The sequence below is a fragment of the Malania oleifera genome, chromosome 3 (genome assembly GCF_029873635.1).
Source record: "Malania oleifera isolate guangnan ecotype guangnan chromosome 3, ASM2987363v1, whole genome shotgun sequence".
Taxonomy (NCBI): Eukaryota; Viridiplantae; Streptophyta; class Magnoliopsida; order Santalales; family Ximeniaceae; genus Malania; species Malania oleifera.
The window spans coordinates 32,663,484-32,683,169 of record NC_080419.1 but is presented as its reverse complement, the minus strand read 5'-3'; the positions used below and the strand labels follow the sequence as shown (position 1 = coordinate 32,683,169).

The 19,686-nt window shown below is 37.1% G+C and overlaps 1 protein-coding gene across 1 annotated transcript; it reads left to right on the top strand.

Annotated features, from left to right (window-relative positions):
- Nucleotides 1-2,955: 2,955 nt before the first annotated feature.
- LOC131150691 (uncharacterized) lies at nucleotides 2,956-4,062 on the top strand. The gene has a single exon (XM_058101565.1). The coding sequence runs from the start codon at nucleotides 3,119-3,121 to the stop codon at nucleotides 3,695-3,697; it is 579 nt and encodes a 192-aa protein (XP_057957548.1). The 5' UTR covers nucleotides 2,956-3,118; the 3' UTR covers nucleotides 3,698-4,062.
- Nucleotides 4,063-19,686: the final 15,624 nt, after the last annotated feature.

Here is a 19,686-nt window from a genome sequence, read left to right as displayed (position 1 = left end):
AGTGAATTGACTTAGGGAACAAATTTTTTAAATACCAATTCACTCCCCCCTCTTAGGATTACGGTAAAGTTAACATATACTTGATAAAAAAAAATTCTTGAGTAAAGGGAGGGGCCTAGCCCCACCTACTCTCTCATAGTGTCATTTAGGATAAACAAAGCATGGGATATGAGGTGTAGCTTCCTATTATGTCACTTCAGTGGTTTAAGTTTATAGTATACAAAAAAAATAAAAAATAAAATAAAAAATAGGAACAACAAATTAAAATGCTTTATTTTCGTATCATAGGAAAAGCTAGAACTTTTTTTTTTTTTTGAAAAAAAATAAGTCATATAAATCAAATGGAAAACTATACATACATAGACCCAAAACTTTACATCACCACTACTCTACTCTGTATCTTCTAATATCTATTATAGTCTTATTAATCAAACTATATAAACCCTCATTACTTTTAAAGACTACCCTATTCCTAAGTTTCCATACAAAATATACAGTGGCTGTCCATATTGTGTTTACCTTTTGTCTCACGTCGCCACGCATCCCTTCAATCCAATTTAGAACATCCTTCTAATTATGGCTCCTAGTATTTGAGGTAATGGCCTCCAAAGAATTTTTCAAAATATTCCTCTCTACTAAGCATTAGAAGAATAGATGATCTCTAGTCTCCTTGTGGTTCTTATATAGAACACAACTTACGTCCATTATGCTGCTCCAAGAAAGGATTTTATCTTTAGTTGAAAGCTTGTTCAAAGTTGCCAACCAGCAGATAAAAGAATGTTTCAGTTAAGCTTGCTTCAACTAGACTACTTTGCTCTAACTTATGTCTTCCCAAGCTAATTTGAAACTAAACCCATCAGTCAAACCTCGCTTCCCATATTCATTTATCTAATGTACTACTGAGAAGGTGAAAGCTTACCTTCTAAATCAAGTCTGCAGAGCAGCCTCCGAATCTCCTTGGCTAGTTTCATGAGGACTTAGAGATAAAGTGCTTTAAGGTAGTGCATTTTTGGATCCCTAGGTCATACTGCAGTTGGTAGCCATATTGATTAATTAAAGGGCTACAAGGGTGCTAGTTATAAAAAAAAATCAGAATGGAGCTACCATAATTCAACTGTAATTCAAGTAATTAAAAAAGTAAATTATATTATAGATTATAGATTCTTGAAGTTTTATTAATGTATATTTCGCTCCAAATCCATATAAGGTTTTTTTTTTTTTTTTTCATATTAGTTCATGTTCATAATAAAAGACTTCATTAAAATTAAAATTTAAAATTTAAATGTCAAATTACTATACTTAAATTCTTAAATAATAAAAGTAATATTCAAGAAAAATAAAAACATAAATATAGTTTACAGATAATTAAAAGGAATATTTTGTTCATTACAAATACCAAGTTTATAAAAGTATATCTTAAAATTAATTCAAACATTAACATTCAATTAATCTTAACAAATTACTAATAGTTCACCACTTATGATGCATTTGGACGCATGAATTTTATATTTTAAATTTAAATTTGAGTATTTTTTTTAAACGAAACCCCAATTTTATTGATAGCCCTTACTTATGATAGAGAAATACCGTGATTACAAGTACGGTACATACAATTTACAAATAAGCCATAATTCAACAAAACCAATCTAAACAGGCTTATATGAAATCAAAACCAAATATAACAAACATAAACAAAATAATTGCAAAATAGTATAAATGATCTGCAAACATAAATCAGAGGAAAATAGGAAGAAAATCAATTGATGTCAATTAAAAATGAAGGTTTGAAATACTCAATTTATTTATACGAATGAGACATCTCGTTTTATTCGTCGGCAGAAAAATTAAATTATAATTTCCTTATCATGTTAACATGGGTCCTTTTGAGTGGCTTGGTTGTATGACGTAGCTTTTGTGGCTAACACAAAACTTGGGAGCTAAGATTTCCCCACCGCCGTTGTGGCCCCACAGCCCCAGTCTATCCCCCTGCCGAAAGTGAGAGTGACTCTTTTTCCCTACCATTTTTTGATTTTTTTTCCCTTTTATTTATAAAAAATATTTTTAACATGAAAACACTTCATTTTTTTAACATTAAAAAATTTTAATGTATTTGGTAATTAATTTTTGACACTTTTAACTTCTAAATTTTTATTTTTTAAAAAAATTACAAATTTAAAATTTTTAAAAGAAAAAATTAATTTTTTTTCTCTAATAGATTATTCTATTTTATTGTTATTCTTAATTTTTTTTTAAATATTTAGAACTATCAAAGCATTAATTATATTTTCTAAAAATATATATTTATTTTAATCATTTTAAATATTTTCAAACACTTTACACAATTTTTTTTACCAAAAGCTCAAAGTTAATATTTCTTTCCAACAACTCCCTTTAAATAGGAGGATTAAACATTTTTAAAACAATATCAATTATGGTTTTTCGATAACCAATTTTTAAAAGACCCTTTTAAAAAGTTAGAGGGATCAAGTTAAATTTAAGTACTGTTTGAGTCATTTCTGTCTTAAAATTAGTGCTGAAAGTCTTGAATTAAGATCTTAAAAAAAAGATGAAAAATATTATAAAATAAGAGTTGGCTTATCTTTGTCAGTGAAAAAATTTAAATTCTTGATGTTAATTTTGCATTTGAGAGTTTGAATTTCTACTCTTACATTTCGATTTATGTGGACTCAAACATATCATAATATAAAATTATATTAACTTTTATTTGAATATGTACAAATTCAAATCCAAATTCTAAAAGCTATATTCTCAAGTTCTACCTAAATGTATTTCGCCATCAATATGTGAAATGAGTTCTAGGTACAGTTTGAATTTTCTCTTAATCCAATTGAAGATGTTGTAATCTTCAACAATGATTATGATATTTTTAGTAGATTGAATGGGGTGTTTTTTTTTTTTATCAAGTTTACAAAGTGTCAATTAATTATATTTAGAAGGATAATATGGTCATTTCTCATTAGAACTTCTGGGCGAAAATAAAACGGAGGAATCAAGGATCATCATAAGACCCATTCCCAACCTTAGAGACACCAGTCTCTCTCTCTCTCTCTCTCTCTCTCTCTCTCTCTCTCTCTCTCTCCAAATAACGAATTGCCATATGCTCAAGTCTTACAAGAGGAACCTGGCCGAGAAGCTTGTGTCCGCCAAGAAGGCATGGAACAGCTTCACCGACTCACTGCTCCGTTCAGAACTCCTCCGCCGCGCTCATCCCCAAAAACTCTCCAAATCCATAAAAAAGGCCTCCCTTCGCCTCCGCTCAGTACTCTGCCCCTCCTTCTCCCCCAAACGTCGCCGTTCTCTCCTGCACCGCCGCGGCCACCAGAAGGGCTCCTCCCTCATATACGTGGACCAGCTGTTCACAGAGCATTCCTCCGCGCAGCAGCTGCAGCGTACTCGGATGGGGAATCATATTGAGGTCGAAGAAGAGACGGCAGCAATAGCAGTGGGAATTAAAAAGGGTAAGGAGGTGGGAGGAGGCGATGGTCAACAGAAGAACAGGATTGGGAGTTCCAGTAGTGTGGAAGAAGCGTGGAAGGCGGTTGTGGATTCGATGCCGCAACTGCGGGGAGTGGACGAGAGGGCGGAGGAATTCATTTCTAGGTTCCGGGAAGAGATGATGCTTCAGAGGCAGAAATCAATTCTTGATTTCCAAGAAATGCTGGCCCGCGGTGCCTAATTTCTTACTGTTTGCTTGCTTCTACTACCCCTTCTCCAATTCACTGTTTTTTTCTTAATTATTTTTAAAAATTACATACTCTGCTTTTCTTTTCATGAAATAGCTTAATTGTAAATCAAATGATGGGCTTGATGAAGATTCGAAGTGGGAGTATTTTTCCTTTTCCTACTTTGAACTTTTCTTCTTCTTTTTGGGGTTTATTGGGTGAGCACAGAGTGATTTTATAGGGATTTAATTGATGTGGTTGTGATGAGGATTGATTATTTACTAAATTGGTTGTGGACTCTTTTACGCTTGTATCAGTATGTTTGGGATTTTATAGTGTTGTGATTTATGAATGAAAGATCTTTGAATTTGTGATGCAAGCCTGCGAGAGCAATCTTTTCTTTTGTATTGACTAAAATGGTCAGTGAGTTTTTTGTAACAGTTATATCTTCAATTTTTCTTTGGAGGTCTGGTATTTAAATCTTAAACCTTAGGACAACATAGTAATGGGTATAATATGCTATAGTAGATGGGTTAAATTATTGTTGTATAGTTTCAATATAAAAAATCAAAGGGAGCTTAGGGGCAACGATAAGGTTGTCGCCGTGTGATCTGGAGACTATGGGTTCAAGGTCTGAAACAGTCTTTTGTAAAGTAAAACTGCGTACTATCAAGCTTGAAAGTTTTTCCAATTATAACAATTAGGCATTTAATGTTTAGAAATGGATCAAATACATGCTTAGTATTAATGTTAAAATAGACCTAACTTATTATTAGGATTAATGTTTAGAAATGGACCGAATTTATGATTAGAATTAATGTTTGTCAATTATTAGGGAGATATGTTTCAGACATAATTTGTGAAAAATTGCAACACCAAGTTTGACTTAGAAGGGAGTATAAATATATGTAATTCTATCTTGTAAATGGTTTCAACCAATTTCATATATCAATGCAATAATTCATCGCTAAAATAGACCACAATGCCTCTTTATCCCTCTTTCATCCTTTCTGTCGACCCGAGAGTAGAGTCAAGAGAGGGGGGGGGGGGTGAATGAACTTTTTCGCATATTTTCGACTTTCTTTATAAAATAAAATTCTTTATAAGATGCAAACAATTATACCACAATATATGAAATGTAAATCATGCACAAGATGTAAACTAAACAGTAGAGTAGAAAAGTTCAATACCGATATTTTAACGTGGTTCGGCACTAAGCGTACGTCCATGCCTTGAGACCTACTCAAGGATTCAACAATCCACAATGAAAGTACTTCATTGACAAAGAATGTAACTCCTCGACCCTCTACGTGGGTCCGAAGTGCTACTAATCTATTCATTTACCTGATAATTCACATTCTAATATCATGTACGCAACAGAAAACATAATTATAATCTTCCAACAAATATAATACTAGAGTTTACTATTCCTATCCATAATTCAAATTAACTATTCACCACCTGTACACATATATATATGTCTCCAAAACATAATTCACAAATACCAGTATTCACAACTATTCATCTATCTAAAGACTTCAATACTTAAAACATAAAACATAAAACATAAAATATATATATCAAAATTAGCATAAAAATATACCATTTTCTCTTTCTATTTCCAAAAAATACTATAAAACCTCAAGTTCTCTAAGCTCGATTTCGAGGAAATCTTGAAAAAGATAAATTTATATTCAGGTGAGATACATCTCAGTAAAGGAAGAAATAATATATTAAAACAGTGTGTGTAGTAACCGGGAAAAATAAAATTTTAAAAAATAATAATAAAATAATAAAATAAAATTAATTAATTAAATTAACAAGTAAAATGAATAGAATGATAAGGAATATATATATAAATAGTGAAACATGTATATATATATATATATATGTGTGTGTGTGTGTGTGTGTGTGTGTATAAGTAAGTTATTATGATATACATTTAATATATAGGTTAAAGGTATATATATATATATATATATATATATATATATATATATATATAAAGTGTGAAAGCTTCTTCAAGAAGCTTTACTTTAATTAATGTTTAGTACGATATTAATATATATATATATATATATATATATATATATATATATATAAATAATGGTGTGCAAGCTTCTTCAAGAAGCTTGCTTAGATTTTTTTTTTTGAAAGTGCTCTCTCTCTCTCTCTCTCTCTCTCTCTCTCTTTGATTCAGGGCCAGTTGTATGCCGGATCGACAAACCGAAGCCACCACGATGCTCCTGGCGAAGTTCTTTACAAATTTGCCGGAACGGATCGTCAGGGAAACGAAGTTAGATTTCATCCAAAATCTAAGGTAAGACTTTATACTTAATATTTAGATTTTTGACAGTTGAAGAAAGTGATATACGCGTAAAAATGCTGAACTTTAATATTGGAAAATTTCATTTCCAAGGGTGTTGATTGGGAACGTTGGGAATTATCCCTAAGTTGAGGTAAGACTTTTTAAGCCGAATTTGACTTAGTGGTAGTTATAGGAAATGTTATACGTACGAAAATATTGAACTTTAATTCTGCGAGTTTTCATTTTCAGGGTGTTGAGTTGAGAACCTTGTGGGTACGGGGAAGATTTTCTTAGGGGCTTTTCAGGAATCAGGTAAGCGGATAAACTAAGTTAGTTTTGTTTTGAGAAAAATGTATGTATATATATATTTAGCATCTAATTTGCGAAAAATGTATATATATTTATATATATAATTTATATTTGGAAAATACTGTTTAAATGATGATATGTTGAATATGTGGAAAATTTGTTCAATGTGGCATGAGTATAAAAATGTTGTGAAATACTGTTTTCTGGGAATAGGGATGATATGGATTTCTATGATGGAAAATCGGCGTACGGGCCGAGATATATATATATATATATATATATATATATGTTATTTTCTGGCGTACGGGCCGTGCTATATGGATATGTTTGCTGGCGTACGGGTCGTGCTATGTGGATGAGATTTGCCAGCGTATGGGCTGTGCTATGTGATTTGTCGGCGTACGGGCTGAGCTATGTGATTTGCCAGCGTACGGGATGTGCTATGTGATTTGCCGGCGTACGAATTGAGCTATGATAAAATTTGAAATACCGGTGTACGGGCCGATGATTTTCATGATATATGTATATGTGAAAATGATAGGAATGATTTGATAATTAATGATATGAGTTATCCATGTATCACAATTTTAGTATATGTATATGATATCAGAACCTGATTGGTTTGGTCTAGGCTAGCACTTGTACGGTACCGTTACTATGTGTCCATGGTCTTCGTGATCATGATATCTGTGTTAACGCCGCTGTACGGAGTGGTGTGAGATTGGATGGTCGATGTGGTTATTTTCAAGAAGTGTGCTGTTATCGCCCCTAGTGTACGGACCAGTCTGGGTAGACCCATCGGACCTAAAGACTACTGTTTGACTTGGCAGTGGTCGGCCAACCATTGTCAAGTCCCGCCTTCGGGCCACATAACCCAGTCATGTGGGGGTAATACATGACAACAACCAGCTAACCTATCAGGATTGTTTTTATGTTACTATTATTATGATATGAGATTAGAAATGTTTATGAAAATGCAGTATGTTCTGCCATGTTTTGATATACATATGTTTTCCCAGATTTGATAAACAGTACTGAATATGATATGTATGGTATATGTAGAACACGAGATACTCATGTTGCCACACATTAGTATTAGTTTATTTGCCTTACTGAGAGGTGTCCTACCCCTAAATCTTATTAACTTTTCAGAAGCCCCAGACAGGAGAGCAGAAAAGCCCCGCTGATATAAAGCTGTTAGCTGCCCTTTTGAAGGGTGAGTTTTATAGGGACAGTTAGATTTTGTGGGAAATGTCCCTAGGTTTTATTTTTGGGATGTATGTCTAGAAATACAGTGGATGTAGTAACTCTGGAATGTTGTGGTGTATGATATGATTAAATACATATTACTGTGTGTTTTTTGCTGCGAGGCTTCTGCTGTATGTTCTGTTTTATCCCTGTTACCCATGGATCTAGGTGGATGGTGACTTGCTGAGCTAGAATGTGTGATGTGTGGTATTGATTTTATGATGATATTATTATAAAAAAAATTTATGGAAAAATGAGCGAGTCGTGACAGTTTGGTATCAGAGCCTAGGTTGTTAGGTTCTGTAGACTTTAGAGTGTAGTAGAAACAATACCAGAGTTTAGGAAATGATTTGAGGTTTTGTTCTACAGACTAGAGGCAGGACTTCCATGGTAGTTTCTATGCTTTTCCTGGGGTGACGATTTCAGGAAAACCATAGTAAGCTATTGTCGGGTTGTGTTCCTAGAATGTAGGACTGGGGATTAGCAATGAGTTAGAGATGTTGAGATAAGTGGTGAGGATAGGTGGGTAAATTATGAGGATAGGATTACTGAATTGCAACTGTTATTTTTCAGGATGGATCTAGAAGGAAATAGTGCCCATGCGAGTGGCAGTGATGGAGCAGGACCATCAGGTGTAGTTGGGACCGACTTTGATGCGGTATTACATAGCGTGGCTCAGCAAGTTATGACTGAGATTGCTAGGAGCTCGAGGGAGCAGAGTGGTCCATTTGCAGGCCATGGGTGCACTATAGAGAAATTTACAAAGATAAATCCTCCAACATTCTCAGGTGGAGTTGATCCTGTAGCCACTGAGAACTGGATGCAAGAGATTGAAAAGATCTTGGCTGTGCTACAGTGTACTAAGGAACAGAGGGTCCTCTTTGCCACCTATAGACTGATAGAAGAGGCTGAGAGGTGGTAGACTGCGGTGAGACTATTGGAACAATAGAGGGTGACTCTGATAGCTATGACATGTGACCGGTTTAAAGATCTGTTCTTTGACAGATATTTTCCAGCTACTGTGAGGGAGGCTAAGGTAGAAGAGTTCCTGAGTCTGAAGCAGGGACAGCTATCCGTCCAGCAGTATGCAGCACATTTTATCGAGCTTTCTCGATTTTCCCCATACATTGTTCCTAATGAGGTGAAGAAGGCGAGGCAGTTTGAGAGAGGCTTGAGGCGGAGTATATTTAGGCAAGTGGTGGTGCTGCGAATCCAGGACTTCGCTGAGTTGGTCGACAGGGCGGCCTTGGTAGAGATTGGTGAGCGTCTTGATGCTGATGAGCAGGGACAGAGGAAGAGATCTGCATTTACGAGCTATCAGCAGGGTCACAAGCTGGGTCAGTGGAGGAGAGGTAATCATGGTAGAGGGCGGAGACAGGAGACGGGAGGACGCGAGGTGCAGACAGGGTAGGATCCTCCAGTTTATCAGACTTGTGGTAGGAGGCACTGGGGAGAGTGTCGAGCTGGTAGTGTAGTGTGCTACCGCTGTGGTAGATCGGGACATATAGTGCGAGATTGCCCTACCCCGCCAGATGCAGCTCCGGTGTGCTATTGCTGCGGTAGATCGGGGCACATGGTACGAGACTGCCCTACTCCACCAGATGCAGTTCCAGCTCCTAGACCATACCGGGGAGGTTATCAGGCGCCACATGGGGGCTAGCAGAGGAATACGGCTCTAGCCAAAGTGTTTACTATGACGCCGAGTGAGGCTGAGGCATCAGGTGACGTGGTGACAGGTATGGTCATTATGCTTTCTTTTAAAGTTATTGCATTATTTGATTCAGGAGCTACATACTCGTTTGTATCCTTGGGGTGTATTAAATTATGTGAGGCTGAAACATAATCATTAGATGTTGAACTGTTGGTATCTACACCGACTGGGTCGGTAAGAAGATGTAGTAGGGTACTTCGAGATTGTCCAGTTGGTATGCAAGGAAAGACTTTGTCTGCTGATCTGATAGTGTTAGACATGCACGGGTTTGATGTTATATTTGGCATGGATTAGCTAGCGGCCCATTTTGCCAGCATAGATTGTCGAGCACGAGAAGTGATATTTAGACCTTCGGGGAAAGCAGAATTCAAGTTTGTAGGGTCACGTGTGCAATCCTCGCCTCAGCTCGTTTTAGCTATTCAGGCCAGGAGACTACTGTTGAGTGGTTGTCAGGGGTTTGTGGCTGTTGTGAAAGAGATGTCAAAGAATGAATTGAAACTTGCTAGCACACCTGTAGTAAAGAAGTTTACAGATGTTTTCCCAGATGAGTTACCAGGCTTTCCACCCGATCGAGAGGTAGATTTTTCCATAGATCTACTTCCAGGTACATCGCCTATTTCCAAAGTACCTTATCGAATGGCGCCAGTAGAGTTGGTAGAGTTAAAAAATCAGTTGTAAGATCTGCTTGATAAGGGCTTCATACGACTCAGTGTATCTCCGTGGGGAGCTTCTGTTCTATTTATGAAGAAGAAAGACGGGACTATGAGGATGTGTATAGACTATAGGGAGATAAATAAAGTGACAATTAAGAATAGGTATCCTCTACCCCGTATCGATGATTTGTTTAACCAGCTCTAGGGTACACGGGTGTATTCAAAGATTGACCTCATATTTGGCTACCATCAGGTGAAGGTGAAAGCAGAAGATGTCTCAAATACGGCCTTCAGGACTAGGTACGGGCATTACGAGTTTCTAGTGATGCCGTTTGGTTTAACAAATGCTCCTGCGGTATTTATGGACTTGATGAATAAGGTCTTCCACCAATGCCTAGACCAATTTGTTGTTGTTTTTATTGATGATGTACTGGTCTATTCTAGGAACTATGAGGAGCATGAGACGCACTTGAGGCAGGTTTTGCAGACACTTCAGGAAAAGAAGTTGTACGCCAAGTTCAGTAAATGTGAATTTTGGCTGGAGAAGGTCGTGTTCTTGGGGCATGTTATATCTGGAGACGGTATTTCTATGGATCCCAGCAAGATTGAGGCAGTATTGAATTGGGCTAGACCGAGAAATGTCCAAGATATCGGGAGTTTCTTAGGGCTAGCTGGCTATTATCGTCATTTCGTTGAGGGATTCTCAGCTTTTTAGGGCCCTTGACACAATTGACGAGGAAGAATGTCAGATTTGAGTGGGATGACAGCTGTGAGCAGAGTTTTCAGGAGCTGAAACAGAGGTTAGTCACAGCACCTGTGTTGATCATCCCGTCTGGGGGTGAGGGGTATACCATTTACAGTGATGCGTCCTTGAAAGGACTTGGTTGTGTATTGATGCAGCATGGCAGGGTAGTTGCGTATGCGTCCCGATAGTTAAAAGAATATGAACAGAACTACCTTACCCACGATCTTGAATTAGCTGCTGTGGTGCACGTGTTAAAAATTTGGAGGCATTACCTGTACGGTGAGCAGTGTGAGATTTTCTCCGACCACAAGAGTTTAAAGTATTTCTTCACATAGAAGGAACAGAATATGAGGCAGAGAAGGTGGTTGGAGCTGATTAAGGATTTTGATTGTACCATCAGTTATCACCTAGGGAAAGCGAACGTGGTAGCTGATGCGTTGAGTAGGAAATCCAGGGAGCCAATGTTGGCGGCTATGGGGATCCAGCATCCGATCATGATGGATCTGGAGAGACTCGGCATAGAGTTAGTAGAGAGTGATCTCCCAGTATATATTGCCAGCCTAGTGGTATAGCCTACTCTATAAGAAAGAATTAAATCTACCCAGAAGGAAGATCCAGAGCTAGTAGAGGTGATAGACAGAGTAGAGAGTGGGTAGGGGGAGGAGTTTAGTATCGCAGATGACGGAGCTTTGCGGTTCCGTTCCAGATTATGTGTTCCTACTGATACTGTGATCAGGAAGACTATTCTAGAGGAGGCTCACAGATCTTTGTATACAGTTCATCCCAGTAGTACGAAGATGTACAGAGTTCTGCGAGAGTTATATTGGTGGAGTGGTATGAAAAGAGAAATTGCAGAGTATGTAACGCAGTGTTTGATGTGCCAGCAGGTAAAGGCTGAGCACCAAAGACCGGCAGGGCAGTTGCAGCCATTATTCATCCTGGAGTGGAAGTGGGATCATATATCGATGGACTTCATGTTAGGACTGCCGGCGGCGTTGCATGACCATAATGCCATATGGGTGATTGTTGATCGATTGACGAAGACCGCCCACTTTATTCCTATCAAGATCAGCTACTCCCTCAACCGTTTAGCGGAGATTTACATTCAGGAGATAGTACGTTCTCATGGGGTTCCTGTATCTATTGTGTCGGATCGAGACCCATGATTCACATCACGATTTTGGAAGAGTCTGCAGGAGGCTCTGGGGTCTCAGTTATCGTTTGGTACGACATTCCATCCTCAGTCAGACGGGTAGACTGAGAGGACGATACAGATATTAGAGGACATGCTCAGAGCGTGTGTACTAGACTTTGGGGGTAATTGGACTCAGTTCATGCCATTAGTAGGATTTGTGTATAATAACAGTTATCAGTCTAGCATTGACATGGCACCATTTGAGGCTCTGTACGATAGGAGATGTCGTTCTCCTTTGTTTTGGGATGAAGTGGGTGAGCTGCGAGTAGTGGGGCCAGAGCTGGTTTAGCAGGCGTGTGATAAAGTTAATCTTATCAGGGACAGGATCAGTGCAGCTCAGAGCCGACACAAGAGTTATGTCGACCATCGCTATAGGAATTTAGAGTTTGACGTAGGTGATCACGTATTTTTGAAGATAGTTCCGATGAAAGGGGTTATGCGATTTGGGAGGAAGGGTAAACTTAGTCCTAGGTTTATCGGTCCATTTGAGATTCTAGATAAAGTGGGACTGGTAGCCTACAAGTTAGCTTTGCCACTTGTATTGTCCAGGATTCACGACGTATTTCATGTTGCTATGTTGAGGAAATACGTCCCAGACCCTTCTAATGTCATCAGTTATGATGAGTTGGAGCTTAGTGATTCACTGGGATATGAGGAGGTACCAGTACAGATTCTAGATAGGAAAGTACATGAACTACGTAATAGGAAAATTCCTCAGGTAAAGGTTCTGTGGAGGAATCATGCGGTAGAAGAGGCTTCTTGGGAGTCTGAGGAGCAGATGAAACAGAGATATCCTCATTTATTTCAAGAGGTTTGAGTGGATAAAATGTAAGTAGTTAGGTAGTTTCTTTTGCAGGTACATGTAATGATTTGAATAGTGTAGTATTTTAGTTCTAGGAGAAGTTTCTTTTGTACATGTAATCTTCTAGGACTTAGAATGTAACCACGGTATTCCTCCGCCATAAGTGAGGGTAGGTAATAAAATGAGTAGACCCTTTTTCCTGATTAAAGGATGACGAGTTACGGGAAAAGTAAATTTCGAGGACGAAATTCTTTTAAGGGGGGGAAGAATGTAGTAACCGGGATGTTGATCCATCGATGTGCAATCCAGATTGCTCTTGTCGCCAATCACAAAAGAGAGAAACTAAACCATCCTGTAAACCCTTCTTTCCTTACAGAAAACCTGATGACCCATCCAGCCCATGGATAGGCATCCGACGCCCAGATCCAAAACCAAAGCCTTTGTGGATCTATGATAGAGCCCTTGAAATTCTTCGAGAAGAAGGACTCCTTCCTCCTGAAGAACCTGAGCCAGAACCCTACCAAACTCCAATTTCCAAACTCCCACAATCTCAGCCAATTCCCTATTTTATGGCTTCTCCGTATGACAAACAGTTTCCACCCTTGGAACCAAGGTCATATACAGAGTCCAACCTTCATTTCAGACCATTCATCCAACCTTCTAAAGTTCAACCAGACGGATCAAGGAAGCTTCCATCCCAAGCTGAACAAGTTCTGAACTGGCAAACTCAGAATGCTAGAACACAGAATACAACGTTGACTGCCATTGACCACAAAGTTGACAGACTCATCCATCATGGCGCTCAGATGAATCAACGTTTTGACACCCTTGATTCCAGAATTGAAGCATTATATGCTGATCTTAAAAGAAGAATTGATATTCTTGATTCTAAATTCAGACAATTCATTTATGTAAGGAGAGAAGGGTTTACAGGATGGTTTAGTTTCTCTTTTTTGTGATTGGCGACAAGAGCAATCTGGATCGCACATCGATGGATCAACATCCCATATAAAGTGTCCTTCTATTTTATCGGTATATATGGGGGATCCGTCTGCTTCAACATGACTGACTGGAATGTCATCTTCGAAAGTAACAGGCTTTATCATTAGTGATTGGAACACCGGAGGAGTGCTGGATGAAGCTGTATCTTTCGGGTTGAATACTGTTTTTACCGTTCCATCTGGAAGTCTTTGGAACTTAGGATTTGAGAGATGGATGGGTGAAGATTGCTGATGAAGCTGATCATAGCTAGAAATCCATTCAAGAGGAATGAGTTCTTTCAGTTCTTCTCTAGGGATTTGTCGTGGGATCTGGAGAATGGTAGGAACATTGTCTTCTCGTTCAGCAGTAATTAAGATAGTATCCTCAGACTGTCCTGGAAGAGGAAGATCAACAGCATGATCTTGAAGTATGTAAATAAGTTGATGATGCAGGGTAGCCATGTAAGCTGATGAGACTTGTGGAGCACCAATAATCTGCAGTTGAACCTTGATGCAGTTCCTTAGGTTCTTGTCTCTGAGAGGAATGTTGAAGTTGGGAAAGAACGTGAGACACACGCTACCAGCTTGGAGAGTGGTAAGCGAGGTACCAATTGCTGCATGCTCATACTGAGTGTATGTTGTGTTGAGTAGTGTGATTCTGGAGGTGACCAGAAGTCCTTTTCTGCCATGAAGAGTGAGCAGTAATCTGACTGCACCAAAGTGAAGATGCGTATAGCCTTCTCGAATCCATTGGTTGATGAGATCTTGGTCAAGCTCAAGATCGACGTATTGTTCTTTGGATGAGGCTGGGATGAGACACTTGTTAAGAGCTGTAGTCTGGACGAACTCCTTGACTTGTGGTCGGTTGTGAGAGATGAGAAGAGTACGAACTTGATTGGCTAGAGACTTTTTTCTTCTAAAAATATTGTAAGGATTTACAAGAGGAAGGGAGGTTTCCTGTATCTGAGCAGAATCAGGAATATAGGAATATTCAACTAGGTTTATAATTTTGGAAGAAGTGGTTTTCTTGATGGAGGGAGGTAGAGAGATGGAAGAAGAAAGTCGAGCAGGTGTAATTTCTGAACTTTGTAAATGAGAATCCATGGTTTGTGAGTTTCCCCTTTTGAGCTATTTGCGCCTCGTTCTTCTATAATTTAATAATAATAATAAAAATAAAATAATAAAATAAAATAAATTAATTAAATTAACAAGTAAAATGAATAGTATGATAAGGAATATATATAAATATATATATATATATATATATATATATATATATATATATATATATAGACACACACACACATAATGGTGTGCAAGCTTCTTCAAGAAGTTTGCTTAGATTGTTTTTTGGAAGTGCTCTCTCTCTCTCTCTCTCTTCGATTTCGGGCCAGTTTTATGCCGGATCGACAAACCGAAGCCACCACGACGCTCCTGGCGAAGTTCTTTACAAGTCTGCCGAAACGGATCGTCAGGGAAACAAAGTTAGATTTCATCCAAAATCTAAGGTAAGACTTTATACTCAATATTTGGATTTTTGATAGTTGAAGAAAGTGATATACGCGTAAAAATGCTGAACTTTAATATTGAAAATTTTCATTTCCAGGGGTGTTGATTGGGAATGTTGGGAATCATCCCTAAGTTGAGGTAAGACTTTTAAAGCCGAATTTGATTTAGTGGTAGTTATAGAAAATGTTGTATGTACGAAAATATTGAACTTTAATTCTGCGAGTTTTCATTTTCAGGGTGTTGAGTTGAGAACCTTGTGGGTACGGGGAAGATTTTCTTAGGGGCTTTTTAGGAATCAGGTAAAGGGATAAACTAAACTAGTTTTATTTTGAGAAAAATGTATGTATATATATATTTAGCATCCGATTTGCAGAAAATGTATATATATATATATATATATATATATATATATGATTTATATTTGGAAAATACTGTTTAAATAATGATATGTTGAATATGTGGAAAATTTGTTTAGTGTGGCATGAGTATAAAAATGTTGTGAAATACTGTTTTCTGGGAATGGGGATGATATGGATTTCTATGATGGAAAATCGGCGTACGGGCTGAGATATATATATATATATATATATATATATATATATGTGATTTGCCGGCGTACGTGCCGTGCTATATGGATATGTCTGCCGGCGTATGGGCCGTGCTATGTGGATATGTTTGCCGGCGTACGGGCCATGCTATGTGGATGAGATTTACCAGCGTACAGGCTGTGCTATGTGATTTGCCGGAGTACGGGCCGAACTCTGTGATTTGCCAGCGTACGGGCTGTGCTATGTGATTTACCGGCGTACGAGCCGAGCCATGATAAAATTTAAAATACCGGCGTACGGATGTATATGTGAAAAATGATATGAATGATTTGATAATTAATGATATGAGTTATCCATGTATCACAATTTTAGTATATGTATATGATATCAAAACCTGGTTGGCTTAGTCTAGGCTAGCACTTACATTGTACTATTGCTATGTGTCTATGGTCTTCGTGATCATGATATCTATGTTAACGTCGCTGTACAGAGTGATGTGAGATTAGATGGTCGATGTGGTTATTTTCAAGAAGTGTGCTGTTATCGCCCTTGGTGTACGGACCAGTCTAGGTAGACCCATCAGACCTAAAGACTACTGTTTGACTTGGTAGTGGTCGGCCAACCATTGTCAGGTCCCACCTTCGGGCCACATAACCCAGTCATGTGGGGGTAATACATGACAATAGTCAGCTAACCTACCAGGATTGTTTTTATGTTACTATTATTATGATATGAGATGAGAAATGTTTATGAAAATGTAGTATGTTCTACCATGTTTTGATATGCATATGTTTTCCCAAATTTGATAAACAGTACTGAATATGATATGTATGATATATGTAGAACACGGGATACTCATGTTGCCACACACTAGTATTAGTTTATTTCTCTTACTGAGAGGTGTCTCACCCCTAAATCTTATTAACTTTTCAGGAGCTCCAGATAGGAGAGCGGGAAAAACCCCGCTGATATAGAGCTATTAGCTGCCCTTTTGAAGGGTGAGTTTTGTAGGGACAGTTAGATTTTGTGAGAAATGTCCCTAAGTTTTATTTTTGGGATGTATGTCTGGAAATACAGTGGATGTAGTAACTCTGGAATGTTGTGGTGTATGATATGATTAAATACATATTACTGTGTGTTTTCTGCTGCGTAGGCTTTTGCTGTATGTTCTGTTTTATCCCTGGTACCCATGGGTCCAGGTGGATGGTGACCTGTTGAGCTGGAATGTGTGATGTGTGGTATTGATTTTATGATGATATTATTATAAAAAAAAATTTATGAAAAAATGAGCAGGTCGTGACAGTGTGGCTAACATGAATTTATATAACATCATATTATTTTATATTTGAAAATCGTTAACATAATTTCTAAAATCATTCTTTGAACCTAATCAATCACATGTAAAAGATTTAACCTACTAGATTACCCAAGGATATGGGTGATTACCCGCCCATACAAGTAGCACATGTCTGCTCTGGTACTTAGGCAACCCTAGGGTCGTTGCTGAAGCATACCAAGACACTTACCTTACTCAGTAAGCCCTCAAGTATTAGTTTGATCTCGTACTAACAGAATTCAAACAATGGTTTACCAGTGAAGACCCCAAGGATAGGGAAATCTACCCGCTCATACAAGTAGGTTTCCTCTACCCTAGTATGTTATGCAGCCTACTGCTACATTTGATACTACTAACGTACTTGCCTTTCTTAGCAAGCCCTCGGGCGAAGAGTATGCCTCGCCCCGGTCGTAACATGTTCTACTAACATAAATACTGATAATACCATAATACATTATTTTGTCTGTTATTTCAGTCATTCACATTTGTTCATGTTTTCAGCTTTAACATTGCATAACATTTCACTTTACGTAACCTTTCACATTTTACATCGTTCACATTTCACATTTCATATCCATTTCATTCACATTTCCATTTCAATTCATTTTCATTTCATTCATTCGCACTACAGCTTCTTTTAGCTGTACATCAGTTAGTTTATATAGAAATGCGCTAAAATCTGCTAACACAACTCCTTTTAACTGTCATCAATTAGTTTACAACCCCTTTCAGTTGTCATTACTATAGCTCCAGCTATACATCAGTTAGCGTACAGTTCATTTCAGCTATCATTACTACAACTCCTTTTAGCTGTACATCAGTTAGTCTACAACTCCTTTTAGCTGTCATTAACATGGTTACATTAACAATCACATGCAGCATAATTCATATCACAATTCCATTTCCAATGCTTTACTTAGTTTGTATCTCATATATTTAACATATATTTGTACAGGAATTACATTTACTCATGCCACACAATTTAGCAATAAAATTCATACACTGCATGTAAAATAAGTCAACCAGCATTTAATGTTTATATACTGAAAATACCTTTTATTTCTTACATAATTATCCTAAAAATATTTTCCACTTTCATTAGTTCATTTTCGCACATACTTATATAATAAACAGCCCTAAATTCGGAAAAACATAATTTAAATGATTAACATTTTAAACACATACTGAAACATATACACACATATATAACACAATTTATTTTCCATTAAATTCATAAAAATTCTGGTTTAATATATATTTTTTTCCTTACCTAGTTTCTTGAACTACGTTAGCATGGATCCTGAAAAATACCTACGACGCTCACCCGGACCCTGAATCAAAAATCCTAATTTCATTAAATTAACTCTAAATAAAATATTATTTTAATATTCCCTAGGGTCATAAATTCCAAATAAATGGTTATACCCTCAAATATAACCAATTTACCGAAATTTTCAAATCCCACTTTCATTTTGGAGTGGGGCCTAAAAAACCCAAATTGGAAATTTATTCTAACCAAAATGACGACGATCACGACTAAGACCCCATGGTGGTATCTGATCGTTGGTTTGACTGAAGACTTAAGGAGTAATTAAGGATTTAGAGGAAATATACCTTCCCCACGAGTGGTGCCTACGCCGTTCCCACGACAAATCCACTTCAGTAGAAATGTCAGTGGTGGAGTTAGGAATCTAACGACACCTTCCGTTTCTCGATTGGTCGAATATCCACCGAGAAATTGAGAAGAGAGGGACGGAGATGGAGGAGAGTGATGAGAGCTTTCAGGGGGCGGCCTCCCTGTGCTCTAGATAGATCCAGAGCTTCTAGTTATATTTTTTTCTTTTTCTTTTTACTTTATTACATATGATAATAATATTATATTTTATATATATATATATATATATATATATATATAACCATCATTTTATTTAACTAAATTAATTCAATTTAATAATATTTAATTAATTAGTTAATTAATTACTAATTACTCTTATTTAATTTTTTTCCATACTATTTCTTTTTATTTGTTTATTTAATACATTAATTTAATAATATTTAACTAATTAATTGATTAATAATTTTAATTAATTAATAATGTTTCTTTTATTTAACAACTTTTTTTTTTTTTGGGTTATTACAGAGAAGCCTTTACAATCGGGAAAAAAATCCCTTACGCTCACCAAGAGCTGCAAGGTTTATCAAGAATCGTTGCACTTCGGTTCACCAAGAACCTTCAACCATGATTCAGCAAGAACCTTTTGTGATCCGGTTCACCAAGAACCTTGTACAACTTGAAGATGGAATATAAAACAAATGCCCCTTGAATGAGCTGATAATTAATATAGCCAAAACCTGACACAACTCTCGCAAAGTAATGATTCACAACAAAGTTAAGGAGTAAGAGAGAAGTTGAGGACTTGAAATATGAACTAAAATGTGATGTTCTTGGGAATGATATATGAACTACTAAATCAATGTATAAAATAAGTCTTTGGACTTGTATTTATAGGAAAAATGGGTTACTAGCTGTTTTATGACCATTGGGGGTGATATATTATATGTTTAAATTGAAAACTAGCCATTTCTAACTATTGGGGATTGAATCCTGACGTCAATCGTCGACTATTTTCCCCCATTCGTCAACTAATTGCCCCTATTC